The 21,987-nt window shown below is 41.8% G+C and overlaps 1 protein-coding gene across 1 annotated transcript in view; it reads left to right on the top strand.

The window, feature by feature from the left end:
- Nucleotides 1–21,987, top strand: part of DOP1B (DOP1 leucine zipper like protein B) — a 227,720-nt gene that overhangs the window by 194,667 nt on the left and 11,066 nt on the right. The window contains exons 26-33 of the mRNA XM_089677928.1: nucleotides 920–986; nucleotides 2,135–2,279; nucleotides 4,601–4,686; nucleotides 12,106–12,215; nucleotides 15,257–15,403; nucleotides 16,963–17,024; nucleotides 18,344–18,472; nucleotides 18,645–18,781. Coding sequence (XP_089534054.1) covers nucleotides 920–986; nucleotides 2,135–2,279; nucleotides 4,601–4,686; nucleotides 12,106–12,215; nucleotides 15,257–15,403; nucleotides 16,963–17,024; nucleotides 18,344–18,472; nucleotides 18,645–18,781 — 883 coding nt within the window. The remainder of the gene's footprint in view (nucleotides 1–919; nucleotides 987–2,134; nucleotides 2,280–4,600; nucleotides 4,687–12,105; nucleotides 12,216–15,256; nucleotides 15,404–16,962; nucleotides 17,025–18,343; nucleotides 18,473–18,644; nucleotides 18,782–21,987) is intronic.

Genomic DNA, 21,987 nt, shown 5'->3' with positions numbered 1-21,987 from the left:
TGTATTGACTTTGATGTCACTTTGGATGGGTGCGACTTTGATGTGACTTTTTGCTAATAGGAAAAGTATGACAGTTCTGTTCATGTAGTGCAACTTTGATGCAACACTGTGGCAATCAAGAAGCATCAAAGTCGCACCCTCCCAAAGTTGCATCTAAGTTGCACCCGTCCAAAGTTGCACTCAACCAAAGTCGTGTCAAATTCACACACATCCAAAGTCGTAGCTAAATCGCACCCTCCCAAAGTTGCATCTAAGTTGCACCCATCCAAAGTTGCACTCAACCAAAGTCGTGTCAAATTCACACACATCCAAAGTCGCAATTAAGTCGCACCCTCCCAAAGTCGCATCTAAGTTACACCCATCCAAAGTTGCACTCAACCAAAGTCGTGTCAAATTCACACACATCCAAAGTCGCAACTAAGTCGCACCCTCCCAAAGTCGCATCTAAGTTACACCCATCCAAAGTTGCACTCAACCAAAGTCGTGTCAAATTCACACGCATCTAAAGTCGCAGCTAAATCGCACCCTCCCAAAGTTGCAACTAAGTCTCACCCTCTCAAAGTCCCAGCTAGGTTGTACCCTCCCAAAGTCACGTAAAAGTCCAATAAAAGCGGCATCAAAGTCAGTAGTTTTCTATTGGCTATAAATCTCCACAAAATGCATCAAAAACAAGTTTTTAAAAACGCACCGCAAAAAGTGCCAGAAAAACACATCAATCGCATCGTGCAGAGGTGTGAACCTAGCCCTAGTGCCCTTTTTGGTACAATTGCTACAGTTCTACCAAGACGTATTTTGTGCTTCATACAGCCTTTTGTAATATAATATCCAGTAAATTTCCAGTAATTGTCCTGTATGTCATCTGTAGGTCAGGTCATGTAAGTGTTTATGTATTTTCTGCTATACATATATCTCCCTCCAGCATGTTGAATGACTTTGTAACCCGGACTCCAAACCTAGAAAACAAGAAGGACCAAAAGGATTTGCAGGTAAGCCATATAAGAATCTTGATGCCTGCTGTGCTGATGACGCCTGCCTGGACAAAGCACTATTTCACTCCAAGCTCCATTATGTACAGTCCTGAAATGTCACCCAGTTCTGAGAACTCATCATGACACTGTTGGCACCATGCACTCCAAATTGACACCATTCAGTGCAGTCCTGCCTGTCTTTCTCCCATGTGTCCATCTTTTCCCTGATATGTCACAACAAATTATTATTATACAGGATTTATATAGCACCAACAGTTTGCGCAGCGCTTTACAATATAAAGGGAGACAGTACAATTACAATACATTTCAGTACAGAAGGAATAGGAGGGCCCTGCTCATGGAGCTTACAATCTAAAGAAAGGGGGAGGTGATACAAAAGGTCATGGCTGCAGGGGATGATCTGATGGAGGTGTCTCAACTACAGTTCTTAGGTGGAGGTGGGGTAGGCTTCCCTGAATAAGTGAGTTTTCAAAGATCGCCTAAAGGCAGACAGGGTGGGGGCTGACGAGACATACTGTGGTAGGGAGTTCCAAAGGATGGGAGAGGTCCTAGAGAAGTCCTGGAGGCGAGCGTGGGAGGATGTGACGAGGGAGCTACAGAGCAAGATTTCTTGGGAGGAGCGACGTGGGGCGATTTGGACGATATCTGCGGATGAGTTTGGTGATGTAGTTAGGGGCAGTGTTGTGGATGGCTTTGTATGTTGTGGTTAGTATTTTACATTTTATACGTTGGGTTAGTGGAAGCCAGTGATTGGCAGAGAGGGGCAGCAGTCACTGATCGGTTGGCAAGGTGTATGAGTCTAGCAGTAGCAGCCATAATAGACTGAAGGGGGGGATAGCCTGTGTAACGGTAGACCAGTGAGGAGGGAGTTGCAGTAATCAAGGCGGGATATAACCAAGGCGTGGATAAGTTGTTTTGTGGTGTTCTTTAGTCAGGAAGGGGCGGATTTTGGAAATGTTGCAGAGGTTGAGGTGGCAGGATTTAGCAACTGATTGGATGTGGGGCCCAAAGGAGAGATCAGAGTCTAGGATTACACCTAGCACCCTGGCATGTGCAGAGGGACCAATGGTTTTGCTGTTGATCTAAATGGTAATGTCATATATCTGCCACCAGATATTAAAGATAAACCATGTGGGTTTTTACAGGAGGTGACACAGAAGATCCTGGAGTCGGTGGGAAACGTGGCGGGCTCCTCCTTAGAACAGACCAGCTGGTTGAGCAGAAACCTGGAGGTGAAGGCCCAGCCACAGGTGTCTCTGGATGATGGGGATGCTGATGAAGAGCAGTACGGTAAGATGGCTGTAAAATTATGAACTTTTAAGCCTTTTTTGTTGATCCTCTGTCCACGGGCTTTTGTTCAGGTCAGATGGGATTTGAATTCCCATATAAGTCTATGGGATGCAAAACCCTCTTGAAGCAGGTAAGAAGGAGGTTAACTTTAAATACACTCTCCTGCACTCGAATGTGGTGCTGAGAGTCTAAAGCTGGGCATACATTATACAATTCAATTTCCTTTAGGTTTAAACCAAAAGGGTGTTTCTGGTGCCGCTCGAGGCTGACAGCAAATAGTAATCACCCTGTCGGCAGAGAGAAGAGGGAGCAACGTCCCAAGTAATTCCAGAGACTTGACAATGTGTATGAAGATGGACGCTGCTCAGACCGATCCCCAGGAGTCAGAGAGGAACAGTGTGTAGTGAATGGCCTCAACCATCATCCTGACCACGCCTGCTGATGCATTTTGCACCACCCATAGGGGGATTTGTCACAGAGCGGCATCTGTCTTCACACACATTGTAAAGTTCCTTTAGATTTACCTTCAATTATGTAGTGCAAGGGCCAGCCTGATTGCATACAAATTGAAAGTGTTTAGGTTTGACCTCCTATTATATGGGTTTGGTAAATCTAAAGGAAAATTGTACAATGTATGGCCAGTTTAACAGGCTTCCCAATCCTCCCGCTTATGGCTGTGGCACTAGCAGGCCTTGCTGACCTCCCAGATCTACGGGTATCCCTTCGTACGCAGCATTATAAAACAAATGAACAGAGGGCACACCAGCCTAGCGCATTACCATAATATGCCATTTATTGATATATAGAAAAGCAAATATCCTCACAAGCAGATTGAACCAACATAGCAAAAAAACAAGACGCAACTGTCTCCAGATCAGCAATGCATAACCCATGACACAGGGAGACTCCTTTTCATACAACATGGCTTACATGTTACGAGGGGCAGCCCCTTTTCTTCAGAGCCCATTTAAGAAAAAACTTTTTTAGCCCACTCAAAATACTTATGAATATAACAATGTAAATGAAGGAACTTGTGGAATGTAAACAAAAATTAAGTTCATCAGAAAAAAACAGTTCATGTCCATATGTTAATTAAATCCCAAATCCTTAGCCCAGGCATTGGAATCATCAAGAGTAATAAAACACCTCTTGCTGCCTTTGGTGCTGCTCCTCACAAGATTGGGGTAATCTACAAATGACTACAAGCAAACAAACAAGAAGAGCGCACACTAAGTGCAGTAGAGTTAAAAGCGTTAATGTTCAAATCAAATGCAAATTGGCCACTCACAAAATTAAAATAGAAAAGGCATGTGCTCAACACTCCCAGCATGGACGCCTCTCTGTGTTCACACTTCTAGCCTGCGATATCAGTGCTGGTAAATGGAGGAATAGCTGCAGCCGGAGGACAGACCCTAGCCTAGCGCATTATCATAATACACTGTTTATTGATATATAAAAGAAAATAATATACTCACAAACAGATTGAGTCAACAGGCATGTAAAAAAACACAAGACGCAACTGTCTGCACACAGAGACACCTTATTCAAGAAATATGGCTTACACGTTTCGAGGGGCAGCCCCTCTTCTTCAGAGCCCAGGCTTCTTCTGAAGGAGAGAGTTTTGCCCCTCCAAATGTGTAAGCCATATTGGACAAAAAGTGGCCTCCCTGCATCACAGGTCATGCGTTGTTGATCTGGAGACAGGTGTGTCTTGGTTCTTTGATATGCCTGTTGACTCAATCTGTTTGTGAGTATAATATTTTAGTAATGCACTAGGCTGGTGCTCCCTCTGTTCATCTGTTTTATAGTGCAGAAGGAGATTAACTACAAGTCAAATGCATCTGTCAAAAAATTCTGAATGATCTCATAAGCATCTCAAACTGATATGATCAAAACAAGAACAATTGTCAAAATGCAGGGGTGTGAATGTACCCCAATCAAATTATATTATAGCAAAATGTTATCAGTTGTGATGTTTTCATGAAAGTGTTTTACGGTTAAAAATAAGTAATAGCTTTGCTAATATTTCAGGCTTGACTTAGCTCATATACTACATCTAGTAGTGGACTTCTAATGTTAATATACAGTTGCTTTTTTTGATTTTCTGCTTGAATTATTCCAAAAACGGGATCTAATCTTCCTCTAAAAAAAAAAAAAAACAGACAACATTGTCATATCTTGATTTCTAAAGAGTCACAAACTTGGGCTTATGTGCCATAAAAGACCAGGAAATGAGAGACCTATTAAGGATGGCTTGGTTTAGGTCTTCTCCTTCCTGTTATGTCTGTCTAGGTTGAACTGTAATTCTTTTCTCCGCACAGAGGAAAATGCCGCAGCGCAGTCATCCATGGTCTCTGCCTCCGCGCCATCTGTGTACAGTGTGCACGCTCTCTCCATGCTTGCAGAGGTGAGCTTTATTTTCTCTCAGCACTGTCTTAAAGTGGTTCTTTAGTCTGTAAAAGATTAAAAGTTGGCAGCCACAAATACTGTAGCTGCTGTCCAGGGATCCAGCGCTGTCCTAACCTGGACCAATTGTTTGTCGGTCTTTGGGACCCTGGCCCTGGCATGTTTAGGGTTTGAAGCCAGCTATGACTTCTTCTGGCTTCCCACTGTGCATGTACAAGCTGCGCTGTGTGAATGGTCCTGCAGCCTGCTGGGACCTGAGACATGTCCCAAAAGGCTGTGGGTGGGGAAAGGGGGGTTTGGGTAATAAACTTCCAGTGAAATCACCTAGGCGATTCAACCAGAAGAGGGATGGGTACCTACCAAAGCTAGGTACCCACTCCCCCAAAAAGAAAAAAATTCCAAAAGAAGGGGGGCATAAGGTGGAACTTCCCTTTAGGATGAAGTTCCGCATTAATGCAGAGTTATTGGTAAATCCAGTACATAGTATGGTTACGGTTATGGTCATTTAAGAAAGCAGTCTAAGGTTAGGTTCACACCTGTGTGGCCATGTTGGGCCACAATTTGCGCGAACATGAGAGCCCATTCATTTGAATAGACTGCTGTGCCCCAGGACACACAAGAAATAATTCCCTGCAGTATTTCTGAAATCACAGCCCGCACGGGAACCAAGGTTTCCAGTGCTGGCAGCGTGCCATAAGGATTATTGGCACCCGCCTGCGAGTCCCGCATTTCTCTGTGTGGGTGGTTTCAGCTGCCGGTATTTGTGCGGGTCTCGCAGCGTCACCACTGATGTGAACCGAGCCTTAGAAAATGTGTGATTTTCCGTATTTTGTGACATTTTGTTTAGTATTGCTATGTTTGCAGAACATCAACAACAGTAGAAAGATCATTCCATTTGAAATGGAATTTTAGCAATTTTCTGTTTCTGTGAACAATCTTATCTCATGTATATATTTCCTTTACCATAGGAAACAAACAATCGTGCACATGTGTGTAGATGTGACATTTAATTGGTTTGGTAGCATAATCTTAAAATAATCTGATATTGTCACATTTGTTTTTATTAATCCGTTATTTAAGTTTTTCAAAAATCAGTGAGAAAGTCAGAGCAGAGCAAGGAAAAAGCAACAAGCCAATGTCGTTGGTGTACATAGTAAAAAAATAGTGAAAAAAATGAACAGTATAACAAAAATACTGGATAGTATTTCTGAAAGCCGTCAACGTGAGGGGGCCTCCCTGGCAATTGCAGTAGCTATCCATAGAAAGTGACTACAGAGGGTCTTGAGCATACACAGCGCAGCCTTTAACGCCAGTGATCCTATGGGGTTATATCATACCATGGGAAAAAAGGAAAAAATAAAGATATTGTACATTTTGGCATATTACGGGACACAGACCTTAAAGAAAAACACAAAAAAAGTGTTATCTTTTTCCCGCTCTGACCAAAACTAAAATGAAAAATAGCTGGAGTTGAGTTCAACCCCTGGTTCACATCTATGCGGCCACGAGAGCCCATTCATTTGAATGGACTCCCATGCCCATGACACACAGGGAAAGCGCAGCCTGCACGGGAACTAAGGTTCCCAGTACGGTTGCGTTTTCCACTGCGGGCGGCATGCCATTAGAACTAATGGCACCTGCCCAGGGGTCCGCAGTTCTCTGTGTGGGTGGTGCAGTTGCATGGATTTTCGTGCAGATCTGCAGCGGCACCACCCGCACAGATGTGAAGCTAGGGTTAAAGAGCCCCTATAAGGTCTGTAAACAAATCAAAAAAAGTGTACTCACCTGTTGGTGGCCTGTGTGTCCTATATGTGCTTTGTTCTAGCCCTGCAGTCTCCGTCAGTCTTTTTTAGAAGGGTTGAAAGCCCGTGTTCCTGGCTGCACTCTGTCTCCATCCTCTGACTCCTACATCACTGCTGTGTGCTGTCAGGTCAGAGGAAGGGACCATAGCGCACAGCTGCGGACACAGACATGCTGGTTGTGTGCAGTGCTGAAAAGGATGAAAGAGGATGCAGCACTGGAATAGAGGGGGAGGTAGGAGACACAGGCCTATGGAAAGGTGAGTATAACACCTCTTCTACCTCAGAGAACTGATATTATGGATCGTTTAGAAACCTGACAGGGCCTCTTTATGTTCTGTTTGACCATGAAATCAGCCAGAAGTGTGGTAAGTATTCTTTGTAGGTGGCCTGTGTTCTGAAAGCAGTACTGACACGATATGAGAATACAGGTGTAGATAATGGGACAAGCCTTCGTATTTACACTTCATAAGTATATTACATCTGAGTGTAAATGGGTACTTGGCACAGTTTGTAAGTTTCAGTCTAGATAACAATCAAACATCTATGCCTAATATTTGGATGAATGTCCTTGGCAGTTTCAATTCATATCTGCAGCCGAAAAGTATTTTAAGGACGTAATAATTTACAAATGAGGTTTACGGAAAGACACGTGCTAAAACATAATCCTCATTAATCCTGATAAACTGAATACAAACTAATTTTCTTTCTCATCCATTGAGGGACACTGGAAATCTTTCCTTTCCGGGTTATACTGCCTACAGGAAAATTAGACACTGGATGCACCTCCTACTACCAGCTGTTTTTTTCTAATGCTCTGCTATTTAAAGAGAAGTATGTTTTTGTTTTTTGCATTTTTTTGACACCTAATTGATTCAGTTCATAAAACAGATTTTAATATTACACAACGATAACCGGAGTAAATACAAAATGCAATTTTTAAATGATTTCATTTATTAAGGGAAAAAACTGTCCAAACCTTCCTGGCTCTATGTGAAAAAGTAATTGCCCCCTAAACCTAATAACTGGCTCTGCCACCCTTGGGGGGAAACAACTGCAATCAGGCATTTGCGATAACTGACAATGAGTCTTTCACATCGCCGTGGAGGAATCTTGGCCTGCTCTCCTTTGCAGAATTGTTTTAATTCAGCTACATTGGAGGGTTTTTGAGCATGAACAGCCTGTTTAAGGTCATGCCACAGCATTTCAATTAGATTTAAGTCCAGACTTTGACTAGGCCACTCCAAAACCTTAATTTTGTTTTTATGAGACATTCCGAGGTGGACTTACTGGTGTGTTTCGGATCATTGTCTTGCTATGCAGTGCGCTTGAGCTTGAGGTCAAGTACTGATGGCAAGATATTTTTGGCAGAATAGAATAGAGTAGAATTCATGGTTCCATCAATTGCGGCAAGTCATCCAGATCCTGAAGCTGCAAAGCAGCCCCAGACCATCACACTACCACCATGTTTGACTGTAGATATGATGTTCTTCTTATTAAATGCCGTGTTAGTTTTATGCCAAATGTAGTGACACGCACACCTTCCAAAAAGTTCAACTTTTGTCTCCACAGAATATTTTCCCAAAAGTCTTGGGGATAATCAAGATGTTTTTTGGCAAATGTGAGACCAGCCTTTTGGGTTGATTTACTAAAACTGGAAGGTGCAAAATCTAGTGCAGCTCTGCATAGAAACCAATCAGCTTCCAGGTTTTATTACCAAAGCTTAATTGAACAAACTGAAGTTAGAAGCTGACTGGCTACCATGCACAGCTGCACCAGATTTTGCACTTTCCAGTTTTAGTCAACCCCCTTTGTGTTCTTTTTGGTCAGCAGTGGTTTTCGCCTTGAAACTCTCCCACAGATGCCATCTTTGCCCAGTCTCTTTCTTATTGTTGAATCGTCAACACTGACCTTAACTGCAGTTCTTAGTTGTTTGCTGGAGTCCCAAAGCCATAGAAATGGCTTTATATATAGAATGTGCAGCGCTAAAATAAGTGAATGATATTACAGTGAAAATAAAGTGCAACGTCAATCTGATATATAGCAAAGAAAAAAATTGATTTATTTTAGCGGAACAGTCAAGTGCAGCATATAAAAATCAAATATAAAAAATGTTCAATAAATCATTCAATAAATGTGAAACAGTAAAGTGCAGCATAAAAGAGAGACTGTATAAAGTCCATGAAATATCAGTGGAGTAAGAGCTATAAATTGTCCATAAGGATAGAAGTACCGCAATCACGGTGAAACATTGTTCCAAAAAGTTAATTCTGTGCTTCACCCGACAAATATACCCCAGTTAATTTTGTGCTTTACCCAACAAATATGCTCCAGTGATCCAGAATCAATAGTGTGATAAACACCACCACCACATATAAGGATAGCAGCTCACCTGGACACCAGGACCTATATAATTAAACGCAGGTCACAAGTGCTTAGTTGTAATTCCATAAGTAGACACTAGATGGCAGCAACTGGTCACACTGTATATCTCCTCCATCAGTAGAATAACCTCCACTCCAAAAATGTCACCTCCACTTCCTCTCCTCCACTCTGGGACCCCCAGGGAACGAAAAACAAATGGCCTCCAATACTGTTTATTGAATTAAAAGACAAATGCCAATAAAAACATTAACATATACACTGATTGTAAAAGCGCAATTCCGGTTCCATGGCTCCATGCTGGAAATGATGTCGCTAAGCTTCCTTGACAAAGCCACGTGGGTTGGTGGCGTGGGGCGGAGGTAAGTGACGTCATTTCCGGCACAGAGCCGCGGACTGAAAGTCTGATCCTCGTGAATTGAAGCCAGTCATGGCTCACAGTGTATTGTGAGAGCCATGACTGGCCAAAGCAACGTACCTGACCACAGGTTAGGGTGCAATGCTTTGGCCAATCACAGCACAATGTACTGTGAGAGCCATGATTGGCTGCTTACACTTTTAATAATATTAAAAAAGAAAAGCAAATTAAATAAAACAAAAAAATACATAAAAAAAAAAAAGAAACAACTTGGGTCCCAACAACCTCCCCCAATCTATACCAGGCCCCTTGGGTCTGATAGGAAGGTTGGGAGGGGCCACAGAATAAAAAAACTTTTTTAAATGTGCGGAGTTCCCTGTAAAAGCCATACAAGGCCCTTTAGGTGTGGTAGGACTTTAAAGGGGGAACCCCACCTCCTAAAAATTGGGGGAGAAAAGTCCGTGGGGTTCCTCCTAAAAGCAATACCAGGCCTTTGAAGGGGAACGCCATCCCAAAAATTGAAAAGAAAAAAAAAAAAGTGGGATTCCCCCTAAATTCCTACTAGACTCTTGATATGAGTGCAGACCTGGCAGGGCAAGAAAATGGGGGGGGGGGGGCAATTGTGCACCCCCTTCCTTCGGCTTACCAGGCCATGTGCCCTCGGCATTGGGACGGTGTTCCCATGCCAATGGGGACTAGGGCCTTTTCCCCGCAACCCCAACCCGGTGGTTGTGGGGATCTGTGGGCAGGAGGGCTCATTAGTATCAGGGTAACCCTTTAAATATGGGGGCACCCTGATGCTGCCCCCCCTTGTGAATGAGTAAGGGATACCCCTACCCATTCACTAAAGGGTTACATTTTGAAAATATAAAGTCACCAGGCTTTTAAATAATTCCTTTAATTGAACAAAAAACAAAACAGTTTTTGACAAGTCTAATGAAAAGAAAAAAAAATGGTTTCATTGATGTAATCCATCGACAATCATGGCGTCCAGCATTATCCTGACTAGCCAACTAAGAGAAATCTGTCATACTGCGACCCGTCCGCACCCGCCGAGCGTTAGTCGCAGTATGACAGATCTGATAGTTACCGGTCACATGTACACAATTGGGTGGAGTCAGTGGTGACATATAAACCTTCAAAATGGGCACTTTTGAATTTACAAGTTTGAGTCCCATAGACTTGCATTGAGTTTGAAGTTTGCGCTCGAGCATTCTTTAGATTCGACTGTTTGACAGAAAACCAAACACGGGGGTGTTCGGCACCATCGTTATTAGAGACATTCCTTTTTCTGCTCTCACCTACAATATGGCATTCCTTGTAGCCATCACCTCTGGGATTAGTGTCTGAGCTGAGCTTATCCTGCAAAAAACCTTTTCTGGTTTTACATAGTAACAAGGTTGTGTTCAGGCCCTCAGGTAGTTTCTGCCTTTCACCTCCACTTATCATTCTTCCATTTCTCTTTCTAATTCCATTTCACAAAAAGGAAAATGTTTTACCATTGTCTGCATATGGCCGTGGTTGTGAGAGTCCATTTTCCAGCACTGCTTCTTTCAGAAAGACTGATTCCCTTTTTGTCATCTCGGAGGGTCTCCATAAGGGTGCAGCAACTTCTCATTCCATCATCTCTAGGTGGCAAAGACAGACCATCATTCAAGCATATGGTCTTACATCTTGGTTCCACCCTTTCCTATCAAGGCACACTCTACTAGATCTGTGAGTGCTTCTTGGGCTTTTCAGCATCAAGGAACTATTTTCCAAATTTGGTGCCACCTGATCTTCTGGTAATGCATTCAATATCTGCCAGGTGGGTGTTGGTGACTTACCTGGTGCCAGTTTCAGGCATAAAGTCTTCAAGGCAGCTCTTTGAACTACAGGCAATACCCAGTTTTCTGTTGTTTTCCTATGCCTGTTTGCTGTGTTGGCGACTCCTTGGTTGGACTGCTTTTGAGCATCCCAGGGTGAAGGACTTCCTGTATCTCACCCCTCTGTGTTTATGATCATGCTCTTGGTACTGCTTTGCTACATAACTGAGGCATGCTGGTAGTAGGAGGAGTTATCCTGGGCTGGCCTACAGGTTTTTTTGTTTGCCAGTGTCCAGTCCTCCTGTAGGCAGCTGTATGACCCAAAAATGTAAAGCAGTATTAAATCTGAAACCAAAAATGTGGTGGCTGCATTAGTTTTCTTTTTTAGGCTTTTTTCCTGCCTCTGTTTTCACCTGGTGATCTAGCCAGTAACACACCTCCTGTAGTAGAGTGCCTCCATTCTGGATTAAGGAACACAAGGGGCAGATTTGGACAGCACCAATGTCAGTCTGGGAGGAAGAAGTATCAGATGGACTAGCAGATTTTGTAAATACAATACAAATTTCTAAATTAACAAATTAAAGCCAAACTCCAGCTAACACTTTATAAGCAGGTACAGCAATTATTTATTCCTTTTTGGATAAAGGTTTTACATAAATAAAAGCTGATCATTTTAAGCACCCCTGCCAATGTTGAATGGTTTGTCTCAACCCTGTAACTGCAGGAGAGCTTGTTTTTTGTAAAAACAGACTTACTGGCTGGATCACCAGATGAAATTAAAAGAAAGAAAGCCTAAAAAAGAAAATTAATTTTCACATCTAAGAATTGGTAGCGGCAATATAATAAATGTTTGGGTTTAATAGCACTGTGCTCAAATAGACTTCAAGAAAAATGATTTTATGGTGAGTACAAACATCCTATTATTTGATATCTCAAAATAATAGCAAACTGAGTTTGAAGTGTCTGAAAAGTGTCATTGACAAACAAACATGGGGAAGGATTAGCTCTTCTCTGCATGATATATAAAGGCAAATTGTCCTCTAAGAGGTCTCACTCAGGCATTTGTTTCTGTGAAGGTCCTGGCCACACTGCTGGACATGGTTTACCGAAGTGATGAGAAGGAGAAAGCTGTTCCGCTAATATCCCGCCTCCTGTACTACGTCTTTCCCTATTTACGAAATCATAGGTAACCTCGGACACTTTTGAACTTTCTGTATTTACAAATGTTTTGTTCTTTTGCAATGCAACTAAACTTCTTGTAACATTTTAAAGTAAACCGGCAATGGAGGTTATAACAAAAAAATAGTAGTAGAGCAAGGACCATTCGATAAAACAGCATGCCTTTATTATGACACCCTGCTTCAAGACCTCAACGTTCTGGTGGTATCACGGGCCTTTTGAAAGTTTCTGAAAAGTACACAGGTGTAGGCATGCCCATCCCACTCCTGCACTGAGCACATGTATTATGGGTGGGTGTAACAAATGGCAGATTCCGGCCACTGCCACAGATATGTGACCACAGTGGTGTCACTATCCCGCCGCTGTCACCAGTGTGTAACAATGACACTCAGCCTCACCTGAGATTCTGCAGCTCACAGGGCAACAATCGAAGTGCCAGCAGATTGGAGTGTCTGGTTAGCCCTTTATACTCACAGATCTCTGCCACTTCATGTTCAGTGAAAATACGCACCGCTCACAGCAACTACTTTAACAAGTGTGAGCATTATGAAATGTCTGCAATGCACGCTGTCACACAGAAAAGTATTTCCAAAATGTGTGAAGAAAAACGAAACCAGCGCTGAAATCTTCAGGCTGAATGGGGGTACTGTATCTGTCATTCTCTGAGGTGCAGCCCTTGAAAGATCGGGAAATCTTGGTAGTGATAAAGGAAAAGCAAAGAAAGGGCGCACTTTCTTGAGATAATATCCAGGATAAAGATGGGATTGGACCCAGAGCTGTGTTTAGTACAGAGCTATCAGTGAACAAATACAAGGATTCGGGTATATGGTACTATCTGAATGCGGCAAAGGGTGTAATACCTAAGTTTTGGCATAGGTCAGAGGTGCCGAGAGAAGAGGATTGGGTGGAAAGGGTAAATCAGATGTGTGGGATGGAGAAGCTATATCATATGCAAGAAGACAAGATGGGGTTATATTATGGGAGATGGGGAAAATGGGAAGATTTTGTGTCTAAGGTGAAATATATGAAGTAGTAGAGCGGGATGTATGAGAGTATATCTTACTTAGGAAAAGATGGAATGGAGAAATGCAGAGTGGGTGGGGGATGGGTTTTTAGGGTGGGCGAGGGTATTAGAGGGGTGGGGGGGGGGGAATATAGGAATAAAGATAGAAATGGCTATAAATTGAAGGTTTTGTATGTTATTTGAGAGTAATGATGGAACGTGTATTTTGTATGGAAAATGAATAAATATTTAAATTAAAAAAAAAAAAAAAAGGGGCGCAGTCTCTTCGTGCATTACCGTGGTAAAAAATGAATTTATTAAAATACATAAAAGTGCATACTCACAAACCAAAGAAGATAAAAACAAAGACAAAGAGCCAGTGGTAACAGTCCTAAATGATGGGAAACCCTTGATGTGGTAAGCTAACGTGTTTCAGGAGATGTCAGACGATCTGCTTGCCCAGCAGGGGATCTGCCCATAGAGCAAGCAGATGACAAGTCCGTGTCTGCTCCACTTATGCAGCGTGGACACAGACACAGCCTGCTGTCCTCTATGGGCTGTTGGATGGAAACGGACCGCCTGTCTGTTTCCTTCCGACTGTCATCCGATCCGCCAGATGGATGGGGAATGGATCCCCATCCGTCTGTTTTTAGCAGATAGGATCGGAATGTATGCAGGCAGGTGTAAACAGACACATGTACGTTTACACCCGCCGCTCCATAGAGAGCAATGGATTCAAGTTTTCAGTGTTCTGTGGCCAGATATCCTTTCTGCTATACTCAATTAGCTATCAAGATCTGGCCCTTACCAGCTGCATTTATTCTAGCTAAGTAATGTTACTTCTAGAATGGTTAAGGCCAATTTTATGAGGCTTTATAGAGGTCCTTTGAAGTTTACAGACTCTGAGAAATGTTTCTTCAATTTAAATGGCTTGGTCTGTTGTGATGGAATTCAAGAGGCCTGCTGGGTTGATTGAGTTCCTACACACAAGACTTTTGATGATTTAAATTGTACAGAACGTGGCAGAATCGCAAATCTCAGGACAACGCCCCACTTACCACTTCGTTTTTGAAGGTCCCAGGCCTCATCATCATTGCGGGGGTGTGACCATTTTCTCTATACTCAAACTTCAAACAGTACTGACAGAACTAAGAAACATACCTACTTAAGCAGTTGTATTCCATAGACACCAAAAAATGTAAACACATCCAAATGGACATTAAGGTAACTACAACAGTCTTTGCGGGCTCTATTTACAGCTGAAGATTCCATTTCCCTGTCGTACCTTATTAATAACACAAAAATAATTTGCGCTAGTAAATATACAATTATACCTGTAAGCAAAAAAAATATATAAATACTATCAAAGTGAGTAATAAAAATAAATATAAAAGTGTCCAAAAAAATAGTCCAAATTGAGATATGTGATACAATTCCGAATAAAAGTGCATAATAAATTTAAGTTGGTTTTTAAATACTGCACCATGAAATTCTTGTCATTTCTTCCGAGTGTCTGGTATTACCCTTTTGGATACGATTAAAGTGATCCCTTGGAGAAGTGGATTTCCTCAGTGGTATTTAATTATAAAGCATTGCCTCAATGAAATTGGTCAGCTGGGTTCTGCAGAATATTACTCCTTGAAGATACATCCATGAATGGTTCATTACTCCGTTTATATCATCGCCCCCAGAGCAACATATGCTTCTGTTTTTTATAGCTCTGGTGAGTTTATTTAGTGCTTGTGGTGGTGGACTGTCACAATTTGGTACACTTTTTATTCGGATTTGTATATCTCAATTTAGACTATTTTTTTGGACACTTATATTTATTTTTATTACTCACTTTAATAGTATTTATATATTTTTTTGCTTACAGGTATAATTGTATATTTATTTACTAGCGCAAATTATTTTTGTGTTGTTTTTACACTGTATTTATTTTATGGTGGATTTTGCAGCTGGTATATCAGTTAATGACCTACATTTTTTCCATAGGCGCCATTATTTTTATTTATTCGTACCTTATTAATGTCTTGTTATTCCAGTGCATATAATGCTCCGAGTTTTCGTGCCGGTGCCCAGCTTCTCAGCAGCCTCAGTGGCTATGCCTATACCAAACGAGCTTGGAAGAAGGAGGTCCTCGATTTGTACATGGACCCAGGATTTTTCCAGATGGACACATCGTGCCTTCAGTAAGAGGATGAAATAGTGTAAATAAGTTAAAGCAGTGCGTTCGAAAGGTTAATATGACCCTGTTATGTCATAAGCAAAATAAAAATAAATGCTCTACAGAAAATAATTGTTTTAATACTTACCTGTCCCATGGCATTTCCTCTTGTCTATTCACGAGATACAACAAGGCAACATAGATCCCATCTGTTCCTCGTCTGGCAAGATTGCCCCTCTTTCAGAAGACCCCCTATGTCACTACTGTGGCTCATAGTGGCATTGGAGCTGTGAGGGAGAGGACCACAAAACAAAGAAGACAAGATCACTTAAAGCCTCAGGCTCATTTTCAGCAGATGCTTGTTTTATTATTTTGCAGCACTTACAGAATGCATAGACATCAGGAAGTGCATTGTTTTCAGCAGCATCTGTTTCTGTCAACGCATTGGGGCATTGGGGGAGATTTACTAAAACTGGAGAGTGCAAAATCTGGTGCAGCTCAGCATAGAAACCAATCAGCTTCCAGGTTTTATTGCCAAAGCTTAACTGAACAAGCTGAAGCTAGAAGCTGATTGGCTACCATACACAGCTGCACCAGATTCTGAGTGATCCGGTTTTAGTAAATCTCCCCAATTGCAGTACAGTGCCTCATATTGCATTTTGTTGGATTTCAGTGCCTTGTACTGCAGTCCATGCATATCACATCTCTGTGCGTTGATCTCCTCACAGAGGAGTTTGTGAATTCATAAAAGTTACAAAACTCTGAGGTAAATTGTATTATTCCCTAAATTTAGATACAGCACAGAAACCTCTTTTAAGGCAAACTAATACAAATGCTGACCGCCACACACTGGGGTTGATTTACTAATGCAGGCCATACATGGTTCGAATTCCGAATGATTTTCGTATGATTTTTGCTCCGTTAGTGGGGCAATGGCATCGGCCGATTTTTGTGGTTCCTCCCCATTTCGTTTATTGGGCATGCTGGAAAATGCATGAAAAACGATTTTCAAAATCATTGGTGGCACCATTGGATTACAGAACAAACGACGTTTCGATTTTTGGACGAAAAATCGTTCGGAATTCGAACCATGTATGGACTGCATTAGACTGGAGAGTGCAAAATCTGATGCAGGTGTGCATGGTAGCCAGTTTCTAACTTCAGCTTGTGCAATTCGTCTCTTAAAACTGGAAGCTGATTGGCTTCTATGCAGAGCCGCACCAGATTGTGCACTCATCGATTTTAGTAAATTAACCCCTCTGTGATGTTTATGGTCACAGACTGTGACACAGCTGGATCAATTCCCTGGTAATACTGGCCTCCCAAATCCCCGTTTGCTGTCATACAAGTAGGCGTATTCAGTACAGCAGTGTTCAGTAACATATAGCAACCAATCTGAATCTAAAATGCTGATTGGAGTGAGGAAGGCGGGGCTTCATAACATTGAATTGGCAGTAATTCAGTTGCCATAGCCATTTAGCCACATTCACCTTTGTCCTCCTCCACGTATTACCAAACATGTACTTGTATTCTGTAACATTCTGGCCTTATCTTTATTGATTCATCTGTATTCTTACTCTTTAGTTGGAAGTCAATCATTGATCACTTTTTGACCCATGAGAAAACTATGTTTAAGGATCTGATGAGTAAGTGCATTCTCATTTTTTACATGTTTTATATTGAAATATCTCTGCAAACACTGCTTAACCACGTCAAGTCCGGACACTTTCACCCCCTTCCTGTCCAGGCCAATTTTCAGCTTTCAGTGCTATCACACTTTGAATGACAATTGCGCGGTCATGCAACACTGTACCCATATTGATTTTTTAGCATTTTTTGAGACAGATAAAACTTTATTTTGATGATATTTATTCACCACTGGGATTTCTATTTTTTTGCTATATAAATGACAAAGTCAAAACATTTTTAAAGTGTTTTTCTTATAAAATTTTGCAAATAAAATAATCTTTCTTCTTAAATCTTGGCCAAAATGTATTCAGTTTTCTTTTTAGTAAAAAAAAAAAAACCCAAATTAGTTTATAATCAAAAATTATAATTTAAAAAAAAAAAGTTTTTACATTTTTATTTTTTTATATTATTTTATTTTTTTTTTTTTGTTTTTTTACATACTGTCACCCTAGCAGTACAGTGTCACCATAGTGACAATGTACTACTTGTGGGGAGTTATGAAGATTTTTTTTCTTTTTTTTTACACAAATTGCTTTTACACCCATTCTTGCAGCCATTGAGAAATACTGTGTGAGCTGTGAATGGTCACAGCTTGTCACATGGTACAAGACTGTTGTGAATAGATTTCACATGTAGTAAGCAATGATGTCAGAAGTGATATCTTGCTTACTACTCTTCATGTGATCACTGAATGGCCAATCGGTGATCACATGATCGGGACCTCAAACAGTCCCTTACAACGATCGGTGTTCCACTGTGCCCGGATCGCGGTCCTGCGTGCTCCCGGGGAGTGCGCACAAGCAGGGGGCAGCGAGGCCGTTTATAAATGGCCACCCGCCCCTGCACTGCTCCCGTCCAGCCGTTTATATACATGGGCCGGACAGGAAGTGGTTAAAGGGAACACCGCTTTTTTAAGTTTGGTATAGAGTGTGAAACATCTAGAACCACTGTTAATTTTTTATTGCTGTCTGTACCCCCTCTGGAGTGATTCACCCTGACTTCTTTTCCTGGTGTTGTCAGAAGAAAGTCAGAAGAAATAAAGGGAAAATCCCAAATTTTGCTGGGGTTTGGGGGAAATTTGATGGGATCATATGTTTGGTAACAGTTGCTGGATTTCCACTTTGCAGAGATCTGTTCACATCTCTTCAGGACAGAAAGTGAAGCCAAAAAAATCTTCCAGGTTTATGTGAATAGATTTGCTAAATTAAAGGCATCTGGATTTGCATTTTCAGAATTTGCTCTGTTAATCTTTTTCCTCTTTGTATTTCATCTATAGCCATGCCAAGCGGTTCACTGAAGCTCTACCCCAGCAGTGAACAGAAGGCCATGTTACTGAAGCGACAGGGCTTTGCCGTTTTCAGCGGGGAGCTGGACCAGTACCATTTGTACCTTCCTCTTATACAAGGTAATTTCCTACTGCCGTCTGATGGCCAGGAGCAAGATGGTGTGACTGCCATGAGCCTGTCTCTATCAATGTTTTTATGTAGATATTATCACCTATTTCTGATGAAGAGTTGATCAGTTTAAACAAAATGTTGCTATTATGTCACATATTTTGTACTTTTGGTTATCCTCAGAACGTTTGACAGAAAATATTCGTGTAGGACAGACGTCTATAATGGCGGCACAGATGTTCCTGTTTTTCCGTGTTTTGTTACTGAGGATTTCACCGCAGCATCTTACCTCGTTGTGGCCGATTATGGTGACTGAATTGGTGAGTATAGACCTGGAACCCATGCTTCCATTTTTCTTGTTTTTGGTATAGCAGGATTCATAAAAACCCTTTACTTGTAAACAGGTCTTGATTAGGGGATTTAGAATGATTGTTTTCAGATGGTCCAATTCTTGCAAGATCCAGGAGTGGGGGGTTGGGAGTTGGAACAGATGACGTCAGCATTATAAAGGACCCAAAAGTGTCACATGCTTTCATTGGATCCATCAGAAGCAGAGCATGTTATATTACCCTTCTTGCCTACATTGTCAATGAGGGTGTCTGGCCACCTTTACTCTGATAGCATTGTACATGTTCATTCAGACGCATCGGGCAGAAGACAGAAGCTTTTCTTAAAGCAAAATAAAACCCAATTGATTTTTACAATATTGCATTCAGGCTGTCCATACAGTAATAAATATGGGGCCGTTTTTTTTTTACTGCAGCTGCCAATTCCTGTAGCAGGTAAAGCACCCTGTGGTGGCAGCACATAGGGGAGTCAGACCACAGCTCTCACACAGCACTAAACAGGGAGTAAGTTGATTAGAGTAGCATCCAGGATACATGTCAGACCACTTCTGTGAGAGAGTCAAGGTTTGACTCTCCTAAGTGCTGCCACCATAGAGTATTTTAACCCTTGCTGCAGCACTTAACAGTTTAAAAAAAAAAAAGCCTCAAATTTATCACTGTATACACAGAATGACATTACAGTAATAATTAGCGAGGGTCTGACTGAGCTTTAAATTAGGCAATAAAGGGAATGCACTTAAAGTACAGTGGGGCAAAAAAGTATTTAGTCAGCCACCAATTGTGCAAGTTCTCCCACTTAAAAAGATGAGAGAGGCCTGTAATTGGCATCATAGGTAGACCTCAACTATGAGAGACAAAATGAGAAAAAAAATCCAGACAATCACATTGGCTGATTTGGAAAGAATTTATTTGCAAATTATGGTGGAAAATAAGTATTTGGTCACCTACAAACAAGCAAGATGTCTGGCTCTCACAGACCTGTACCATCTTCTTTAAGAGGCTCCTCTGTCCTGCACTCATTACCTGTATCAATGGCACCTGTTTGAACTTGTTATCAGTATAAAAGACACCGGTCCACAACCTCAAACAGTCACACTCCAAACTCCACTATGGTGAAGACCAAAGAGCTGTCGAAGGACACCAGAAACAAAATTGTAGACCTGCACCAGGCTGTGAAGACTGAATCTGCAATAGGCAAGCAGCTTGGTGTGTACAAATCAACTGTGGGAGCAATAATTAGAAAATGGAAGACATACAAGACCACTGATAATCTCCCTCTATCTGGAGCTCCACGCAAGATCTCACCCCGTGGGGTCAAAATGATCACAAGAACGGTGAGCAAAAATCCCAGGACCACACGGGGGGACCTAGTGAATGACCTGCAGAGAGCTGGGACCAACGTAACAAAGGCTACCATCAGTAACACACTACGCCGCCAGGGACTCAGATCCTGCAGTGCCAGACGTGTCCCCCTGCTTAAGCCAGTACATGTCTGGGCCCGTCTGAAGTTTGCTAGAGAGCATTTGGATGATCCAGAAGAGGATTGGGAGAATGTCATATAGTCAGATGAAACCAAAATAGAACTGTTTGGTAGAAACACAACTCGTCGTGTTTGGAGGAGAGAGAATGCTGAGTTGCATCCAAAGAACACCATACCTACTGTGAAGCATGGGGGTGGCAACATCATGCATTGGGGCTGTTTCTCCAAAAAGGGACCAGGACGACTGATCCATGTACAGGACAGAATGAATGGGGTCATGAGATTTGAGTGCAAACCTCCTTCCATCAGCAAGGGCATTGAAGATGAAACGTGGCTGGGTCTTCCAACATGACAATGATCCCAAACATACCGCCCGGGCAACGAAGGAGTGGCTTCGTAAGAAGTATTTCAAGGTCCTGGAGTGGCCTAGCCAGCCTCCAGATCTCAACCCCATAGAAAACCTTTGGAGGGAGTTGAAAGTCCGTGTTGCCCAGCGACAGCCCCAAAACATCACTGCTCTAGAGGAGATCTGCATGGAGGAATAGGCCAACATACCAGCAACAGTGTGTGCCAACCTTGTGAAGACTTACAGGAAACGTTTGACCTCTGTCATTGCCAACAAAGGATATATAACAAAGTATTGAGATGAACTTTTGATATTGACCAAATACTTATTTTCCACCATAATTTGCAAATAAATTCTTTCCAAATCAGCCAATGTGATTGTCTGGATTTTTTTTCTCATTTTGTCTCTCATAGTTGAGGTCTACCTATGATGCCAATTACAGGCCTCTCTCATCTTTTTAAGTGGGAGAACTTGCACAATTGGTGGCGGACTACTTTTTTGCCCCACTGTACATATACCTAGTGAAGTGACTGGTCTAAGGTGATACACAGATATTAAATAAATCCTCCTGAATATGTTGTATCTGTTTATCTGCAGCAATCTGTCCCCTACATCTATTCAAAGTGCAGAATTTACTCAGGATCTCTCAGCTCTGAAAACAGGAGGCTGAATTTACATGGGTTAGGAGAGCTCTGAGAGCTGATTGGAGAGAAGGGACACGCCCCCCTTCACACAGCATACAGGAACAGAGCTGAGGTTGTCAATCACAGGCTGTGCCCTCCCCTGTCACCATTTTTTTCTTGGTTTCAGGAAAACTCCTCAGAAGTGACTCGTGCCAATAGTAGAGGAACGAGGCAGCTGATGAAAATGGCACTTAGTGCTCTGGATTGAGACAAGTACACATTACGGAGATTTAAATAATTACCGCGCTCTAATACCATCAAAAAGTGCAAACAAAAAAGTGCAAAGTGCTTATAAAATAATATAAAAGTAATAAATATAAAGTGATTGATGTGAGTAAATAGATAAAAAAGGTATAAGAATTAAATAAATTCATACAATGGTGTCATATTGTCAAATCACTATATATGCCATCCTTATATAAATGTGCAACTATTCCATCTGTAAACCACAAGAGAATAAATATACTATAAATGAAAATAAAAATAAAAAATAAAAAAACTGCTGTAAAGAAAGCAGCAGTACTGTCCCAAATGTGTCCAGCAAAGACAGATATGCTCTCCTTCAGTATGTAGATCAGGTCTTTGCAATAATGTTGGAAACCTGTGTGGTTGCAGGGCTGTGAGGGATACTCCCTCCTCTGATACACTCCTTAATCCTCTGCCTTTATGC

This window comes from Staurois parvus, unplaced genomic scaffold (genome assembly GCF_062004578.1).
Source record: "Staurois parvus isolate SC_StPar_1 unplaced genomic scaffold, SC_StPar_1.0 ptg000195l, whole genome shotgun sequence".
In the NCBI taxonomy this organism is placed as follows: Eukaryota; Metazoa; Chordata; class Amphibia; order Anura; family Ranidae; genus Staurois; species Staurois parvus.
Note: the sequence above shows the minus strand (reverse complement) of the source record. Positions and strands in the feature narration are given on the sequence as shown.